The sequence below is a fragment of the Oncorhynchus keta genome, chromosome 19, assembly GCF_023373465.1.
Source record: "Oncorhynchus keta strain PuntledgeMale-10-30-2019 chromosome 19, Oket_V2, whole genome shotgun sequence".
Classification (NCBI taxonomy): domain Eukaryota; kingdom Metazoa; phylum Chordata; class Actinopteri; order Salmoniformes; family Salmonidae; genus Oncorhynchus; species Oncorhynchus keta.
The window spans coordinates 1,023,356-1,043,163 of NC_068439.1; the positions used below are offsets into that span (position 1 = coordinate 1,023,356).

At 41.8% G+C, this 19,808-nt stretch overlaps 1 protein-coding gene and 1 long non-coding RNA gene across 2 annotated transcripts in view; both read left to right on the forward strand.

Annotated features, from left to right (window-relative positions):
- Positions 1–19,808, forward strand: part of rims2b (regulating synaptic membrane exocytosis 2b) — a 217,864-nt gene that overhangs the window by 156,491 nt on the left and 41,565 nt on the right. The window contains exons 18-19 of the mRNA XM_052471751.1: positions 6,687–6,774; positions 6,874–7,036. Coding sequence (XP_052327711.1) covers positions 6,687–6,774; positions 6,874–7,036 — 251 coding nt within the window. The remainder of the gene's footprint in view (positions 1–6,686; positions 6,775–6,873; positions 7,037–19,808) is intronic.
- LOC118373993 (uncharacterized) overlaps positions 1–19,808 on the forward strand; it is a 38,526-nt gene that overhangs the window by 8,997 nt on the left and 9,721 nt on the right. Inside the window, exon 2 of the long non-coding RNA XR_004823525.2 lies at positions 3,636–3,658. This is a non-coding gene — a long non-coding RNA (uncharacterized LOC118373993). The remainder of the gene's footprint in view (positions 1–3,635; positions 3,659–19,808) is intronic.

Below are 19,808 nucleotides of genomic sequence, written 5' to 3' on the forward strand. Positions count from 1 at the left end.
GTGCAAATAATAATGGGGATCAAGGGAAAACAAAAGGTCAAAAGGCACAATGGGGGCATCTAGTGACCAAAAACCGGAACAACCCTGGCCAAATCCTGACAATTATCATCATAGTTATCATTATAGTTATGGATAATTGATCCTTAGTTATATTTATTGTTAACGATATAGTTATCCTCCTATATTTCCTTACCTTCAAGTTATCTTTACCTATGTATATATCATTATATATCATTACCTAATAGCAACTCCTAGTAGTTATTATGCTCGTCAGCTAGTAGTCAAAGTTTCAAGCTTTTATTAAGTCACTCTGTTTTTTGTCTTATACACATCATTACAATTCAATGGTTCTACAGTTTCTCAACACAACATTAATGCTCAATCAATCCTTAATGCTTTAAGCTATGCCCGATAATATTGCAAAACTTTAAATGCGTTAACACGTCTAACAATATTCAATAAATAGCAAAAATAGTTAAATTACCTTAAATGCTCAGCCCCCTGGTCGCTTTCCTGTAATTGGTATTCTCACCGCTATCACATCTGGTTCCTGGTGTCTAAAATGTGAACGCCCGCTTTGCCTGTGTGTTCAAGAGGTGGTTAGACCTCTGTTTTTCGGAGACTCAGATTCAACAAGATTCAACCAGTTTCTTCAGATAGTGACCCAATAAGTACTTAAGCAAAATGATCCAGTCCTCAAAATATTGTTCTAGTTCAACAAAAAGTGTATATCCTAATACTATTCACTTCCAACTCTGTGCATAGACTCAATATATTGTAACTGGTACTTGGCTGTTTTTCCTTGAATTGCTAATCACCTCTGGTTCCTGGTGTCAAAAATGCGAACACCCGCTTTGTCTAAGTGATAAAGAGGTGGTTAGACCTCTGTTTTTCGGAGACTCAGTCGGGTTCACAAGATTCAACCAGTTTCTTCAGATTGTGATTCAATAAGTACTTAAACAAAATTATCCAGTTCTCAAAATATTGTTTTAGTCTATCAAAAAGCGTATAGTGCAATAGTAAATCTACCTGTGATGATTCTTCATATGAAGTCTGTCTCATATGTTAATGAGGATCATACTGTCTTATATCTCTGTTCTCTTTATATACCTTTTTAAAGGGGAAGTTCCCACTGGTGCTGTAGACCTACGTAACCTTAGGCCTGTGTGTTAAACGGAAGCTTCCTATTATTACCCTTTAAGGTCATGCACTACTGCTTCCGTGTTACTGTTGGCTGATTCCACTCAATCATACCAGCTGGTTGTTTCTACCACTGGAGGTGGCGTAGGTGGTATGTCAAGCGTCAGCTGGGAGAAGTCTATGATAGGTATCTCCTCTGCTTCCCCCTGTTGTCCAGTTTCTGCAGGTGCGGTCCATGGTTCCAGGAGGTCCCGTGAATGCCCTGTGTTGTTGTCCCCATTGCTTGGTGGAGTGGGCAGATTCTTTTCATCTCTTGTCACAGATAATTTATCATTATAGTTATCCTTATAGTTATGGATCATTTATCATTATAGTGATCATATTGTGATCGTTATAGTTATCCTTATAGTTATGGATCATTTATCATTATAGTTATCCTTACAGTTATGGATCATTTATCGTTGTAGTTATCCTTATAGTTATGGATCATTTATAATTATAGTAATCATTATAGCGATCATATTGTGATTGTTATAGTTATCCTTATAGTTATTTATCATTTATCATTATAGTAATCATTATAGTGATCATTACAGTGATCTTTGTGGTGATCATTATATTTATGGATCATTTATCATAATAGCTATCATTATAGTGATCACTGTAGTGATCATTGTAGTGCTCTTTATAGTTATGGATCATTTATCATTATAGTTATCCGTATAGTTATGGATGATTTATCATTATAGTGATCAGTATAGTTAACCTTATGGATCATTTATCTTTATAGTGATTATAGATATGGATAATTTATCATTATAGTGATCATTATAGTTATCATTATAGTTATGGGTCATTTATCATTATAGTGATCCTTATAGTTATGGATAATTTATCATTATAGTGATCATTATAGTTATCCTTATAGTTATGGATAATTTATCATTATAGTGATCATTATAGTTATGGATCATTTATCATTATAGTGATCATTATAGTTATGGATCATTTATCATTATAGTAATCATTATAGTAATCATTGTAGTGATCATTATAGTTATGGATCATTTATCATTATAGTAATCATTATAGTAATCATTGTAGTGATCAGTATAGTTATGGATCATTTATCATTATAGTAATCATTATAGTAATCATTGTAGTGATCAGTATAGTTATGGATCATTTATCATTATAGTTATCCTCATAATTATGAATAATAATGCATTATGTCTCAATAGAGTGATTGCAATTAGCTGGAGGTACAAAATAACTCTTAGTCGGAGTAAGTGCAGGTGAGCAAACTACATGTTCAGTAGAAATATCACGATTGGGGCAGCTAAAGTATTCCCTTCAACGGATTTTTCTAAAACACTTAAACATGTCTACCTTAACATCAAAATCATTGCACCTAGTTGTAGGCAAAAATTATATAAAAGGGTTAAGCAAGGAGACATGGGCAGGGCTCAATATCTTGCTTGATAAATTAAAAAGACACTCAGTCCCGTGCCTCTAGTAGTAGTTTCTTCAAACCCTGTCGGGTGCCTCTAGTCGTCGGTTCTTCGAACCCTGTCGGGTGGGGCATCTCCGCCCTTCCATCGGCCCAGTTTTTTGTATGCTATTTTAATATGAGAATTAATTAATGATATCAGGCCAAACCCAGCCATGATTACAGACACCTGTATGTGTGTGTGTCTTTTGACACTATATAAACTAGTCACCTCTGTCATTATACCCTGATGAAGACAGCTTGTCTGTCGAAACGTTGGACATTAGGTTATTACATTTTTGCATCTGAGCTCCTAGAGTGTGCGGCTCTCCTTTATTTTTTTAAGTGTCCACCAGAGTTCACCATGTCCTTAGTAGTTGTAGTAGTAGTTTACTTTATTCTGGCAGTGTTCGTTAGGTTGGATATGACAGACGTTCCAATGGTCGTTTGATAGGGAAATGTTCCTCTTTTCTCGTCTTCGGTCCAGTTTCCTAGACTACGTTACATGCAGAGCTGCAGGCGACGCATGTCTAGTCATCTTCTTTGTTGAGTTTCAGAGGGTCTTACCCTTTTCTGGGGTGGTAGAGTCTAACCATATTACACGTGTAGCCACAGCTCCACGATTTCTTGTCTCAATGGGTGATTATTCAGGGTATAGCTAAAACCACTTTCCACACTGGCAGCAACCCGGCATGTTTTGGTCTAATGTACATTTCGTTAGGAGTCCTTTTATAGGCACTATGGAAAAAGGGGTGTTCCATCCTTTTGGCATAATGTCTATGCTCACGTGGGCATGGTTACTGACTGGATAAAACTTTACATGAAAAACAAATATCTCATCTATCCTTATCAGGTGGTAGCTGGTATCCTTATCAGGTGGTAGCTGGTCTCCTTATCAGGTTGTAGCTGGTATCCTTTTCAGGTGGTAGCTGGTATCCTTATCAGGTGGTAGCTGAAGTGATGATATTGGTAATAATCAATTTCCTCCAATTCTTTTCTTCTGCAGGTGCTTTGAAGGATCCATCTAAGGTAAGAGTTATTTTTTTAAATTTGTGTTGAAAAGCTTGTTGCTTCGGGTTAAGGTTAGATTTGACATTACAGACAGCACTAAGATTGATTTGGCTCTTTCCAATACAGTAATTGATTGAACCTCTGTTTAAACCATGGAATGCAAATGTTGTCATTAAAAATAAAAAAAATCTACAATATTTAGTGGACAATATTTAGTGAACACTCCGAGCCTGCATGAATTCAACTATCAGAAAGGTTTCTCTCTGTTTTCAAATCCTCTTACCTTGGCATACTGTAACAGTTTTGACATGAGGTTATTGTTTGTATGGATGCCAGGTAGGTTGTGCTTACCAGAGAAAATATAGGTTTCTCCTTTTGGTTTGGGAGGGAATGAGTCTCGTCTGGTCCATCAGGTCTACACCAATACAAAGGACTCATGTAAAAGTCAGGATGGACATACACTTTTGTGACCTTAGTCATGCAAAGTTTGTCCATTCATAAAGTGTAGCGTAAACCCAGTCTCAATCATACAATCAAAATATCAAACTATTTTACCACACAAACATAAAGAGTATCACATCTCAATACGTCTTCAACTACAACTGACCACATAAATCATGGTATACATCACACTAAAACAAATTAAATACCTTCTGCAATAAAGTTGTAGTCGGTCAGTCAGACAATCCAATCTGCCAACAGAGGAGAAACGCCATGAAGAACCAGCAGAGACCAACTGAGATGTGTAGTCTAGTCCAAAGGAAGCAATGAGTGGATCCGATCCTGGTTAAACTTGAGACAAGGCTACAAAGCACACTTTTAAATGCAACAAAACAAGTAAAGAAGCTTCGGAACTGAGATTTGAACACATCCTCATTCGCACCACCATCACAACCCCACTTTTGCACAGCTGATGCTGGCGATTTCATTGGGAATTAATGGGGAAGCACCCTATTGGAAGGAGAAGCAGTGAGACGGTTCAGACAAATTCAGGGCCGTCATAATACGAGTCCATACCATCAAGTTCTGCTTTCCTGACCATATACCATAAATAGTACATTTTAATCAAAGTAATCCCCCATAATACTTATTAATGAATTGCGACGTGGTTGAGAAAACATGTCTTCCTAAGAACATGGTACCTAAACAAAATGTATAGTCATTGATTCAACCTCTACGTTTGGAATATAAATGCAGACAGTATTCAATGGGTATGGATGTAGCATATACACACCTGGACACATGGCCATAGAGAGAGGACAGGGGGTGGAGACAGATGCCCAATAGTAGGGTGTTAGGTCACGTAACAAAATTTGGACGAGAATTCTACTGTTTGACTCTCACTTCATAAATCAGGATATTTTGATCAACTGTGAATTCATTTTTATAAAATATTTTCTCATAAATGTCTTCCTTAATATGTTGTGAATAACGTGAGTATATGTCAATGTCTGAAACCGTTTGTGAGGATGTCTCTCTGATATCGGGGGAGCTCCCTGAATCAGTGGGCCAGAGTGGTTTGACAACCACTTTTTGCACTCTCCTGAAAATACTGCTTTCACATTCGTCCATTTCGGGAGGTGTTATCTTATCCAATCATAAACGATTTGAGTACCAACTCGAAGTATACAAGTTGACTGACATCTGGAAGGAGTTTTCAGGAGAAAGCAAATAAAGTGCATGAGTGAGAAGGTAAGCAAGCTTTCATCTACATGGTTTGACCATGTACTGTACATTTGAAGAACCTGAAAAAAATGTATGTCACTACATGTCTAAGATTATTGGGAACATCTTGCAATGCTGCTATCAAGATTTCATGCTGAATTGTTGAACCGATTGTCGATTTACAGCGAGTAGGTGTCTATCAAGTTGTTTACCTAATTTGCCACCGTTATCTAACTAAGGGAAAGAGTGGGGCGTTCTGCTTGGCTGTGGCGGAGATGTTCTCTCTCAATGCGCTCTCTGTCACACTGTCTCACTCTATCGATTTGGTAAAAATTAAATTAAATTGATTATCTACGTTTAATACTCAGTTTGATGTGCAGAAATTGAGACTTAATTTAGACTGGTGGATATGACCGGAGATTAACCACAGAGGTGAAAAGCTGTTTTTAGCAAGTCTACTAGCAAGCTAGGTAACGTTAGCTAGTTCATGGGGGAGAGAAGTGTTACTTGCCACCTGACTTTCTCACAAAGGAGAGAGAGAAAGGAAATAAAAGAGGGAGAGAGAGTAGTAGGCAGGAAGGGATGAAAAGAGAGAAAATGGGGGAGAAGATATGGAAGGGAAGGATACATTCTGACTGATAAATGCCTTCAGAAATGACAGATGCTCATTATTTTTATTGTTTGATATTAATAATATTCTAGCCATGGTTAACAGATATCTTGCTCTTCTGGGTGGCCTATTCTGATCAATTAGTGTTTATAATGTCCAGTGCTTTCAGAAAGCATTCACACCCCTTGACTTTTTCAAGATTTTGTTTTGTTACACAGTGAATTCAGAATTGATTACATTTAGATGTGTCACTGAACACACAATAACCCATAATGTCAAAGTGAAATGTAGTTTTTAGATTTTTTTTTACAAATGAATACAGGAGTAAAAATGTGTCACAGTTGCATGGAATCATTCTGTGTGCAATGAAGTCACGCCTACTCCCACTCCCCCTCTCCAGCGCTTGACGTCACCTGTCTACTAACCACCAGTCCTGGAAACCATCATTACGCACACCTGGGCTTCATCATCATCTATATTACATTCCCTTTATTTAGCCCTAAGTAGCCTCAGTAATCAGGCAGTATTGGTTTGTTGTCATATTCAGTAGGCATCTCCTGTTTTGATAATTTACCTTTCAATGCATTTCGTCATCAATTTACCATCACTCCCTGCTTCCTGACTCCCTGCATATTCGAATACTGCCACACAATATGGAAGTAGCAGAAGATAAAACCATCTTCCAGACTGTCAACGAACAGGGTCATCTACTCCACCAACACCACCAACAGTGGACGTCCTCCACTTTCTCCACCACCTTAAAACCCTCAGCGAGGCTCTCCATACCCCTATCAGAGGGCCTCCTACCATGGATCGTCACAGGGAGTCAGTCCTCCAGCCTACCCAGCCGTCCCCCTAGGTCAGCAATGTCTGACTGTCCTATTCAGGGAAGTATGAAGGTACTCCATCCCAATGTCGTGGCTTCCTACTCCAGTGCTCCCTCTGTTTTGCCCATCAGATGGGAGCCCCCACCACAGAGGTCCAAGATTGCCACAGTAATTTCCCTGCTGACCAGGCAGGCGTTGAAGTGGGCTATGGCCGTCTGGAAGAGAGGAGAGGAGGAGCTGGTTTACTTTGTGAGGTTCATGGCTCTGTTCAGGGCGATCTTCGACCATCCTCCAGTGGGCAGAGAGGGAGGTAAGAAACTTCTCCAACTCTAACAGGTTGCTCAGACAGCTGCGGAGTACGCCCTCACCTTTTGGACTGTGGCAGGTTTTCCAATGCCTCGCAAAGAAGGGTACCTATTAGTAGGCAAAAAAAAAGTAGGCACTGAATATCCCTTTGAGCATGGTGAAGTTGTTAATTACACTGCATGGCGTATAAATACACCCAGATACTACTAAGATACAGGCCTCCTTCCTAACTCAGTTGCTGTAAAGGAAGGAAACAGCTCAGGGATTTCATCATTAGACCAATGGTGATTTTAAAACAGTTAGAGTTTAATGGCTGTTATAGGAGAAAACTGAGGATGGATCAACAACGTTGTAGTTACTCCACAATAATAACTTAAATGACAGAGTGAAAAGAAGGAAGCCTGTACAGAATACAAATATTCCAAAACATGTATCCTGTTTGCAACAAAGCACTAAAATTGTACTGCAAAAAATGTCAAAGAAATTAACTTTTTGTCCTGAATACAAAGCATTATGTTTGGGGCAAATCCAACACATCACTGAGTACCACTCCACATATTTTCCAGGGTAGTGGCGGCTGCATCGTGTTATGCTTGTCATCATTACAGTCATAATCCTAGAGGAAAGCCTGTTCAGTCTGCTTTCCACCAGACAACGGGAGACAAAATCACCTTTCAGCAGGACAATAACATAAAACACTAGGCCAAATATACACTTGAGTTGTTTAACAAGACGACATTGAATGTTATGTTCCTGAGTGGCCTAGATAGAGTTTTGACTTAAATCGTCTTCAAAATCTATGGCAAGACTTGAAAATGGCTGTCTAGGAATGATCAACAACCAACTTGACGGAGCTTGAAGAATTTTAATCTTGTCCAATAAAGATATGCAAAGTTCTTAGACTTACCCAGATGGACTCACAGCTGTTATCGCTGCCAAAGGTGATTCAAGATATGAGTGTTTTATTTTATTTTCTATTTTGACAAGAGTATTGTGTGTGGATGATTGACAAAAAAAATGCCAGTTAAATACATTTTAAGCCCAATTTTTAACACAACTGAAATGTGTAAATAGTCAAGGGGAGTGAAAACTTTCTGAAGGTACTGTATGTGTGTGTGTGTGTGTGTGTGTGTGTGTGTGTGTGTGTGTGTGTGTGTGTGTGTGTGTGTGTGTGTGTGTGTGTGTGTGTGTGTGTGTGTGTGTGTGTGTGTGTGTGTGTGTGTGTGTGTATATATATATATGTCTGTGTAAAATTCAGAAGTTTACATAAACCTTATGTCATGACTTCCGCCAAAGTCGGTCCCTCTCCTTGTTCGGGCGGCGTTCTGCGGTCAACGTCGCCGGCCTTCTAGCCATCACCGATCCACTTTTCATTTTCCATTTGTTTTGTCTCACACACCTGATTTCACTCACGCAATTACTTGTTCATTATTTAACCCTCTGTTCCCCCATGTTTGTTTGTGAGTGATTGTTCGTTGTAAATCGATCCGTTATTGTGGGCTCGCTATATTGCTTTGTATGTGTAGTTTGAGTAAAGTACGTTGATTACTCATATCTGCTGCCCTGCACCTGACTCTCTACACCAGCTTCACACAGGACCATTACACCTTAGCCAAAAATATTTAATATCAGTTTTTCACAATTCCTGACATCTAATCCTAGTAAAATTCCCTGTTTTAGGTCAGTTAGGATCACCACTTGATTTGAAGAATGTGAAATGTCACCAGATGTTTCAGTACTGCCCACAAATTTTCCATGGGATTGAGGTCAGGGCTTTGTGATGGCCACTCCAATACATTGACTTTGTTGACCTTATGCCATTTTGCCACAACTTTGGAAGTATGCTTGGAGTCATTGTGCATTTGGAAGACCCATTTGCGACCAAGCTTTAACTTCCTGACTGATGTCTTGAGATGTTGCTTCAATCTATCCACATAATTTTCCTTTCTCATGAAGCCATCATTTTTGTGCAGCGCACCAGTCCCTCCTGCAGCAAAGTACCCCCACAACATTAAGCTACCACCCCCGTGCTTCACGGTTGGGATGGTGTTCTTCAGCTTGCAAGCCTCCTCCTTTTTCCTCCAAACATAATGATGGTCATTATGGCCAAAGAGTTCTATTTTTGTTTCATCAGATCAGAGGACAATTCTCCAAAAAGTGTGATCTTTGTCCCCATTTGCAGTTGTCAACCGTGGTCTGGCTTTTTATGATGGTTTTGGAGCAGTGGCTTCTTCCTTGCTGAGCGACCTTTCAGGTTATGTCGATATAGGACTCGTTTTACTGTGGATATAGATCATTTTGTACCCGTTTCCTCTAGTATCTTCAGATAGTCCTTTGCTGTTGTTCTGGGATTGATTTGCACTTTTCGCACCACTGTACGTTCATGCATCTATCACAGATTGGAGTAGGAATCGACTTGAATACATTTGTTTGAGGTCCTGGATAGGTATTTGCCCTTTATCATTATACATATCTCGCAAGTTATGCACACCCTTATCAGCCCACAATGGCTACACAAAAGGCTTATTTGTCAGCAGGTTATGGTTCTGCCGTGTAGGAGTAGATTCACAGAGCCTGTTCATGTTGCCTATATATTTCTCAGCGTAGCACCATACTTTTAGTGAGTTGCTCTATTTACCTTAATACCAGAAAGACTATGGTTGCAATAACTTCTTCCTCTATGCCTCTCCAAGAACCTGCAATAGAATCATCGTACCATACTCTCAAGGATTTTATTTTGGTAGACAATATACTTTGTAGTAAAACAAACCTCCTGTTCTCTTTATCCTCGTAAGAGTATCATATCGAATACGTAGTTTTTTATCATTCCAAATCAACTTTGAGGTATGTATTTATTATGGATTCCCATTACAATACATTCACAACATATTAAGTGTATGCCCTCAGGCCCCTACTCTACTACCACATACAGTTGAAGTCAGAAGTTTACATACACGTAGGTTAACATTTGTTTTTCAACCACTCTACAAATGTCTTGTTAATTAACAAACTATAGTTTTGGCAAGTTGGTTAGGACATCTACTTTGTGCATGCCACAAGCAATTTTTCCAAGCAATTTTTCCAACATTTGTTTGCAGACAGATTATTTCACTTATAATTCCCTGTATCACAATTCCAGTGGGTCAGAAGTTTAAATACACTAAATTCCAGAAAATTGGCTTTAGAAGCTTCTTTTAGGTTAATTGACATCATTTGAGTCCATTGGAGGAATACCTGTGGATGTATTTCAAGGCCCACCTTCAAACTCAGTGCCTCTGCTTGACATCATGGGAAACTCAAAAGAAATCAGCCAAGACCTCAGAAAATAAATTGTAGACCTCCACAAGTCTGGTTCATCCTTAGGAACAATTTCCAACTGCCTGAAGGTACTAGGTTCATCTGTACAAATAATAGTACACAAGTATAAACACCATGGGACCACGCAGCTGTCAGCTTCCGCTCAGGAAGGAGACGGGTTCGGTCTTTTAGAGATGAACGTAAAAGTGCAAATCAATCCCAGAACAACAGCAATGGAAGGAATGCTGGAATGCTGGAGGAAACAGGTATCTTTATCTACAGTAAAACGAGTCCTATATCAACATAACCTGAAAGGCCCTCAGCAAGTAAGAAGCCACTGCTCCAAAACTGCCATAAAAGAGACTACGGTTTGCAACTGCACATGGGGACAAAGATCATACTTTTTGGAGAAATGTCCTCTGGTCTGATGAAACAAAAAATGGAACTGTTCGGCCATAATGACCATCGTTATGTTTGGAGGAAAAAGGGGGAGGCCTGCAAGCTGAAGAACACAATCCCAACCGTGAAGCAAGGGGGGGGGGGTCACAGCATCCGGTCGTGGGGGTGCTTTGCTGCAGGAGGGACTGGTGCACATCACAAAATAGATGGCTTCATAAGAAAGGAAAATTGTGGATATATTGAAGCTACATGTCAAGACATCAGTCAGGAAGTTAAAGCTTGGTTGCAAATGTCTTCCAGCATACTTCCAAATTTGTTGCAAAATGGCTTAAGGACAACAAAGTCACAGTATTGGAGGGGCTACCACCAAACCCTGACCTCAATCCTATAGACAATGTGGGCAGAACTGAAGAAGCATGTGCGAGCCGGGAGGCCTACAAACCTGACTCAGTTACACCAGCTCTGTCAGGAGAAATGGGCCAAAATTCACCCAACTTATTGTGGTAAGCTTGTGGAAGGCTACCTGAAACATTTGACCCATGTAACGTCTCTCATCAAAAGGCATGGACCAAAGCGCAGCGTGGTAAGTGTTCATGATATTTTAGTTCTCAAAAAACACTCAAACAAAATAACAAAGTGAAAAACCAAAACAGTTCTGTCAGGTGCAGACACTAAACAGAAACTAACTACCCACAAAACACAGGTAGGGAAAAAGGCTGCCTAAGTATGATTCCCAATCAGGGACAACGATAGACAGCTGCCTCTGATTGGGAACCACACTCGGCCAAAAACAAAGAAATATAAAACATAGAAATAAAGAAACTAGAAACTAACCAAAATAGAGAATAAAAGCCTCTCTATGCCCAGGGAGTGACAACCCAAGTTAAACAATTTAAAGGCATTGATACCAAATACTAATTGAGTGTATTTAAACTTCTGACCCACTGGGAATGTGAAATAAATCATCTATTATTCTGACATTTCACATTCTTAAAATAAAGTCGGCATCATAACTGACCTAAGACAGGGAATTTTTACTAGGATTTAATGTCAGGAATTGTGAAAAACTGAGTTTAAATGTATTTTCAAAGGTGTATGTAAACTTCCATCTTCAACTGTACATACTACCACAATCAGCCCAACTAACTGATACCTGTATATTAGCTTAGATAGCTACTGTTGTAGTTTCGCTTCTGTTATTTTTCACTGTCTTTATTACTGTTTTTATTTCTTTACTTGTTCAACTAATACCTTTTTTCCACTATTGGTTAGAGCCTGTAAGTAAGCATTTCACTGTAAGGTGTATTTGGCGCACGTGACATATAAACTTTGATTTGATTTGAGCCATGGAGGGAACATCCAAGTCCCCGGCAGAAGACAGCTGGTACATGGGCTCAAAATGATTTGAAGGTCTTAAGTCCGGACACGGGGGAAGAAGGCAGGCGCCTTCTTTTCTTTATTTCTGGTTCCGACACACATCCATTCACGCTCACCTGGAGTCCAACAATGAGCAGCCATTTACACTCACCTGGAGTCCAACAATGAGCAGCCATTTACGCTCACCTGGAGTCCAACAATGAGCAGCCATTTACGCTCACCTGGAGTCCAACAATGAGCAGCTATTTACACTCACCTGGAGTCCAACAATGAGCAGCCATTTACACTCACCTGGAGTCCAACAATGAGCAGCTATTTACGCTCACCTGGAGTCCAACAAGGAGCAGCCATTTACACTCACTCATTTACACTCACCTGGTGTTTCACAATCTGTGGAAGGATATTCGAAAGGTCTGATAACTACTATGTCATCAGCATAGTGACACTTTATGCTGCGTAACTTTAATATTGATTGGTGAAATAGGTGGGTCCATTCTCATCGCTTGAACAAGGGGCTCCAAAGACAGGGCAAAGGGTGATGGTGATAATGGACATCCTTGTTTTGTGAAACGTTGTAAACAGAAAGTCTTGGATATAATGTTTCCCGTCTGCACAACTGCTCGTGTTGCAGAGTACAATGTTTTTAACATTGAGATAAATCCTTTACCAAAACCAAAGGACTCCAAAACACAAAATAAATTGTTCCATTCTTGCCTATCAAAGGCTTTTTCAAACTAAAAAGAGAAGCATGGACTAGGTTGTTTTCTGACTCATTTTTTATATTGAATGGACGTCTAATATTATCTGAGGCTAAAAGACATCACTTAAGTCTCCTCCCATAACAAGTTGGTATTCTGAAAGATCTAATAGGGCCCCCGAGTGGCGCAGCAGTTTAAGGCACTGCATCTCAGTGCTAGAGGCGTCACTACAGACACCCTGGTTCAGCGGTCTAAGACACTGTATCTCAGTGCTCGAGGCGTCACTATAGACCCTGGTTCAGCGGTCTAAGACACTGCATCTCAGTGCATCACTACAGACACCTTTTATTTTCTTAGTGGCTGAGGAGTGAGGAACACATAAATATAGAATGTATGGATAATTGTGTAATTTGTTTATCAAGAAATTAAATAAAATCACCTATTTAAATATAAACAGGAAAATATATTTTTATTCACCATTATACACATTTGTGAACAAACTCTGACAAAGGTTTTAACAATAATAGAAACAAAAACAGTAACCACCCGCAAGTGAGGAATTCTATAGCTTCAACTATTCTCTTTGCCTGGAAGGAACTCAAATTCACTAACATCAGGAGGAGGCTCTCAAACAGCGACGCACGTCGCAAGTCAGTCCCACTATGTCAGTCACTTGTCTTTATCCAACATGACATGAATACGTGGCAGCTGCAGTTAAGCAATACTGTATAACTAGAATGACAACAACCAAGTCAAGCAAGTTAACAAATCAACCAGGCCCCTCATACCAAATTAACTAAGTTATGTAGCTGAATAACAAATAAACATTTACATTTACATTTAAGTCATTTAGCAGACGCTCTTATCCAGAGCGACTTACAAATTGGTGCATACACCTTATGACATCCAGTGGAACAGCCACTTACAATAGTGCATCTAAATCTTTTAGGGGGTGAGAAGGATTACTTACCCTATCCTAGGTATTCCTTGAAGAGGTGGGGTTTCAGGTGTCTCCGGAAGGTGGTGATTGACTCCGCTGTCCTGGCGTCGTGAGGGAGTTTGTTCCACCATTGGGGGCCAGAGCAGCGAACAGTTTTGACTGGGCTGAGCGGGAACTGTACTTCCTCAGTGGTAGGGAGGCGAGCAGGCCAGAGGTGGATGAACGCAGTGCCCTTGTTTGGGTGTAGGGCCTGATCAGAGCCTGGAGGTACTGAGGTGCCGTTCCCCTCACAGCTCCGTAGGCAAGCACCATGGTCTTGTAGCGGATGCGAGCTTCAACTGGAAGCCAGTGGAGAGAGCGGAGGAGCGGGGTGACGTGAGAGAACTTGGGAAGGTTGAACACCAGACGGGCTGCGGCGTTCTGGATGAGTTGTAGGGGTTTAATGGCACAGGCAGGGAGCCCAGCCAACAGCGAGTTGCAGTAATCAAGACGGGAGATGACAAGTGCCTGGATTAGGACCTGCGCCGCTTCCTGTGTGAGGCAGGGTCGTACTCTGCGGATGTTGTAGAGCATGAACCTACAGGAACGGGACACCGCCTTGATGTTAGTTGAGAACGACAGGGTGTTGTCCAGGATCACGCCAAGGTTCTTAGCGCTCTGGGAGGAGGACACAATGGAGTTGTCAACCGTGATGGCGAGATCATGGAACGGGCAATCCTTCCCCGGGAGGAAGAGGAGCTCCGTCTTGCTGAGGTTCAGCTTGAGGTGGTGATCCGTCATCCACACTGATATGTCTGCCAGACATGCAGAGATGCGATTCGCCACCTGGTCATCAGAAGGGGGAAAGGAGAAGATTAATTGTGTGTCGTCTGCATAGCAATGATAGGAGAGACCATGTGAGGTTATGACAGAGCCAAGTGACTTGGTGTATAGCGAGAATAAGAGAGGGCCTAGAACAGAGCCCTGGGGGACACCAGTGGTGAGAGCGCGTGGTGAGGAGACAGATTCTCGCCACGCCACCTGGTAGGAGCGACCTGTCAGGTAGGACGCAATCAAGCGTGGGCCGCGCCGGAGATGCCCAACTCGGAGAGGGTGGAGAGGAGGATCTGATGGTTCACAGTATCGAAGGCAGCCGATAGGTCTAGAAGGATGAGAGCAGAGGAGAGAGAGTTAGCTTTAGCAGTGCGGAGCGCCTCCGTGATACAGAGAAGAGCAGTCTCAGTTGAATGACTAGTCTTGAAACCTGACTGATTTGGATCAAGAAGGTCATTCTGAGAGAGATAGCGGTAGAGCTGGCCAAGGACGGCACGCTCAAGAGTTTTGGAGAGAAAAGAGAGAAGGGATACTGGTCTGTAGTTGTTGACATTGGAGGGATCGAGTGTAGGTTTTTTCAGAAGGGGTGCAACTCTCGCTCTCTTGAAGACGGGAGGGACGTAGCCAGCGGTCAGGGATGAGTTGATGAGCGAGGTGAGGTACGGGAGAAGGTCTCCGGAAATGGTCTGGAGAAGAGAGGAGGGGATAGGGTCAAGCGGGCAGGTTGTTGGGCGGCCGGCCGTCACAAGACGCGAGATTTCATCTGGAGAGAGAGGGGAGAAAGAGGTCAGAGCATAGGGTAGGGCAGTGTGAGCAGAACCAGCGGTGTCGTTTGACTTAGCAAACGAGGATCGGATGTCGTTGACCTTCTTTTCAAAATGGTTGACGAAGTCATCTGCAGAGAGGGAGGAGGGGGGGGGATTCAGGAGGGAGGAGAAGGTGGCAAAGAGCTTCCTAGGGTTAGAGGCAGATGCTTGGAATTTAGAATGGTAGAAAGTGGCTTTAGCAGCAGAGACAGAGGAGGAAAATGTAGAGAGGAGGGAGTGAAAGGATGCCAGGTCCGCAGGGAGGCGAGTTTTCCTCCATTTCCGCTCGGCTGCCCGGAGCCCTGTTCTGTGAGCTCTCAATGAGTCGTCGAGCCACGGAGCGGGAGGGGAGGACCGAGCCGGCCTGGAGGATAGGGGACATAGAGAGTCAAAGGATGCAGAAAGGGAGGAGAGGAGGGTTGAGGAGGCAGAATCAGGAGATAGGTTGGAGAAAGTTTGAGCAGAGGGAAGAGATGATAGGATGGAAGAGGAGAGAGTAGCGGGGGAGAGAGAGCGAAGGTTGGGACGGCGCGATACCATCCGAGTAGGGGCAGTGTGGGAAGTGTTGGATGAGAGCGAGAGGGAAAAGGATACAAGGTAGTGGTCGGAGACTTGGAGGGGAGTTGCAATGAGGTTAGTAGAAGAGAAGCATCTAGTAAAGATGAGGTCAAGCGTATTGCCTGCCTTGTGAGTAGGTGGGGAAGGTGAGAGGGTGAGGTCAAAAGAGGAGAGGAGTGGAAAGAAGGAGGCAGAGAGGAATGAGTCAAAGGTAGACGTGGGGAGGTTAAAGTCGCCCAGAACTGTGAGAGGTGAGCCGTCCTCAGGAAAGGAGCTTATCAAGGCATCAAGCTCATTGATGAACTCTCCAAGGGAACCTGGAGGGCGATAAATGATAAGGATGTTAAGCTTGAAAGGGCTGGTAACTGTGACAGCATGGAATTCAAAGGAGGCGATAGACAGATGGGTAAGGGGAGAAAGAGAGAAAGACCACTTGGGAGAGATGAGGATCCCGGTGCCACCACCCCGCTGACCAGAAGCTCTCGGGGTGTGCGAGAACACGTGGGCGGACGAGGAGAGAGCAGTAGGAGTAGCAGTGTTATCTGTGGTGATCCATGTTTCCGTCAGTGCCAAGAAGTCGAGGGACTGGAGGGAGGCATAGGCTGAGATGAACTCTGCCTTGTTGGCCGCAGATCGGCAGTTCCAGAGGCTACCGGAGACCTGGAACTCCACGTGGGTCGTACGCGCTGGGACCACCAGATTAGGTGGCCGCGGCCACGCGGTGTGGAGCGTTTGTATGATCTGTGCAGAGAGGAGAGAACAGGGATAGACAGACACATAGTTGACAGGCTACAGAAAAGGCTACGCTAATGCAAGGAGATTGGAATGACAAGTGGACTACACGTCTCGAATGTTCAGAAAGTTAAGCTTACATAGCAAGAATCTTATTGACTAAAATGATTAAAATGATACAGTACTGCTGAAGTAGGCTATCTGGCAGTAGCTGCGTTGTTTACACTACACTAATCAAGTCGTTCCGTTGAGTGTAATAGTTTCTACAGTGCTACTATTCGGGGCTAGCTGGCTAGCTAGCAGTGTTGTTTACGTTACGTTGCGTTAAAAGAACGACAATAGCTGGCTAGCTAACCTAGGAAATCGCTCTAGACTACACAATTATCTTTGAAACAAAGACGGCTATGTAACTAGCTATGTAGCTAGCTACGATCAAACAAATCAAACCGTTGTACTGTAATGAAATGAAATGAAAATGTGATACTACCTGACCGGGTTGTTGAATTCGATTCAGTAACGTGTGTGTGGTGACGTTGGCTAGCTGTTAGCTGTTGGCTAGCTAGCAGAGTCTCCTGCAGAGCGAAGTGCAGAGCGAAGTGCGAAACATGAACATAAACATAAACATAAACATGGGTAACATTAGCTACTTAGTCTGCAGTGGGAAGAATCTGGAGGAATTGTTGGCGACGACTGGGCTCCTTCTCTTGTAGTTGTCCTCAGCTGCAAGGCATGCCTCTGCTTCTATCACAGTATGGAATTTAAGAAGTGTTCTATTTTTCCTGATCTCCAGGATGGCTGGGTATGTCAGGAATGGGCGAAGTCTTCTTGCTGTCATCTGTCGTTTGATGTAGTCAAAGGATTTCATCTTCAGTGTGGTTTCACTGCTGTAGTCCGGGACGAACGCCAGATTGGATCTCCCATCTCGGTGGGTTCTTGAGGGCTCTGGTTCAGAGTATCCACTCAGTCCTCATATCTTAACAGGCAGAATATGAGGGTGCGGGAACGGCTGCGATTATTATTGCCAATGTAGATTTGGTGTGCCTGTTGAATTTCAATATTGCTCCCTTGTAGCAACAGTATCCATTTTGGTAGATTCTCCTGAGGAAAACCTTTTGGGTCAGAACCCTCCGCGGTTTCATCCAGGCCCACCATAAGTATGTTCAGTTTCCTCTCTCTGTCTTCAAGCACGTCATTTTCTCCCTCAGTTGCATCACTGCTTCTCGGCAGGTGGCTATGTCGTCTGTAGCAGTCCTGGTGCTAACCTGCATCTCTTCACAGCATCGCTCCAGAGACTTGCATGTGACAGATTGGCTGGCTATGTTGTTTGAGAGTTTTAAGATAGATGTTTTGGAGGCTTCCACCATATTTAAGTGATTTAATTTCTCCAGAAAGCAGTTCCTCCAGGGATTCCTTAACTGCTTGTTTGAACATTACATCGAAGTTTGTTGTTGATTCAGAGCCTTCATTATGGCAGAGTTGGATGTATCGTCACTGGTCTTAGTTGGCTCGTTGTCTTTCTTTGTTAGCGATGCTTTTAGGCTTTCCTGTGCCTTAGTTGAGTGTCCTCGGTTGCGTAAATCCATGTAATTAAGCATGTTGATGGTTCAGAGGCAAGTTGTCAGAAATGTATTACAGATATTGGACTTTTGAGACGGTACTAGGAACTAACCTTGCATCTCTGCCAAAAGGCCACTGGAAGTTTGTTGTGCACACATTTATGATCACATGCAATCTCACTTTTACTAGAGAAGCTATCAGGGAGGTTAGCCGCCAACACACATACACACACACACAGTTTGAGTGGTAAAGGTATGGTGAGTCTAGCATAGAAGGTGTGGGAGGAGTTGGGATTGGTTTGAAAAGGAAAAAAAGTTGGGAATGCATTGATTTGAATGCATATATTTCTATGGTTTGAAAAGTAGAAACAAACATTTCTCAGCTATTGTAGTCGGAAGCAATCTGTAATGTTAATTTGGTGTCTCTAGCTCAAAGGTTTTAGAGCAGGGTTAGGAAGAAGAAAATGAATAAGAGCGTGTCAAACAAGTGTTGCTGTTACAAGAACACTAAACCCTAAAAGTGCCTCTGGTTAGTTCAGTAGTATATCTAGGTCAAAATTATTATCAATGATTATCAATGTCAATGAGTATCAATAAACATGAAATATTCACATAAATTAATACATGTGCATATATGTATTTCATTGTATTTAATTTGAACATGCAAATGAATTACTTAAAAATCACACAATGTGATTTTCTGGATTCTTGTTTTAGATTCCATCTCTCACAGTTGACGTGTACCTATGATAAAAATTACAGACCTCTACATGCTTTGTAAGTAGGAAAACCTGCAAAATCGGCAGTGTATCAAAAACGTGTTCTCCCCACTGTACACATAATGATTAAATATTCACTTACTTTTTGAAAATCATCCTCTGATTTGTCATCCAAAGGGTCCCAGCTATAACATGTAGTGTTGTTTTGTTAGATAAAATCCTTCTTTATATCCCAAAAAGTCAGTTTAGATGGCTCCACCGATTTGAGTATTCCACTCGTTTAACTTGCAGAGAAAGGAATCTGAAAATCTACCCCTAAACTGTTTCAACAAGTCAAAATACATTTCTATTTACTCCTCAGATACCCTAAAATGTAATCAAGCTATAATATTTATTTCGGGAAGAAGTATGTTCAGTAGGAAACCGATTTTAGCAGGTGCGTCATTTCTTCATGACCCGCACAGACACAACTTTTCAAGACTGTGTCCTTCTACAAAAACTGTTATTTCTTATTTGTTTTTGAAGTTACATGCCTGAGAACCTGAACTGCTGACACCCTGTGTAAGCAATAGAAATGCAGCCAGGGAGCTAATTTACTATATGACCTTTGTCTTGCATTTCTAAGAGGATGGTCTCTCTCTCTCAAAAACATTCTGGTTGGTTTTTCTTTGGATTTTCTCCTAGCATATCTATTGTGTTATATTCTCCTAAAATTATTTTAACTTTCCAATGGTACCAATTATATGCATATCCTGGCTGCAGGGCCTGAGCTACAGGCATTTTATTTTGGGCACCTCATTCAGCCGGAAATTTTTGTAAAAGGCCTCACCATTGACCTGTGCATTATCTCCCATGACCTTTTGCC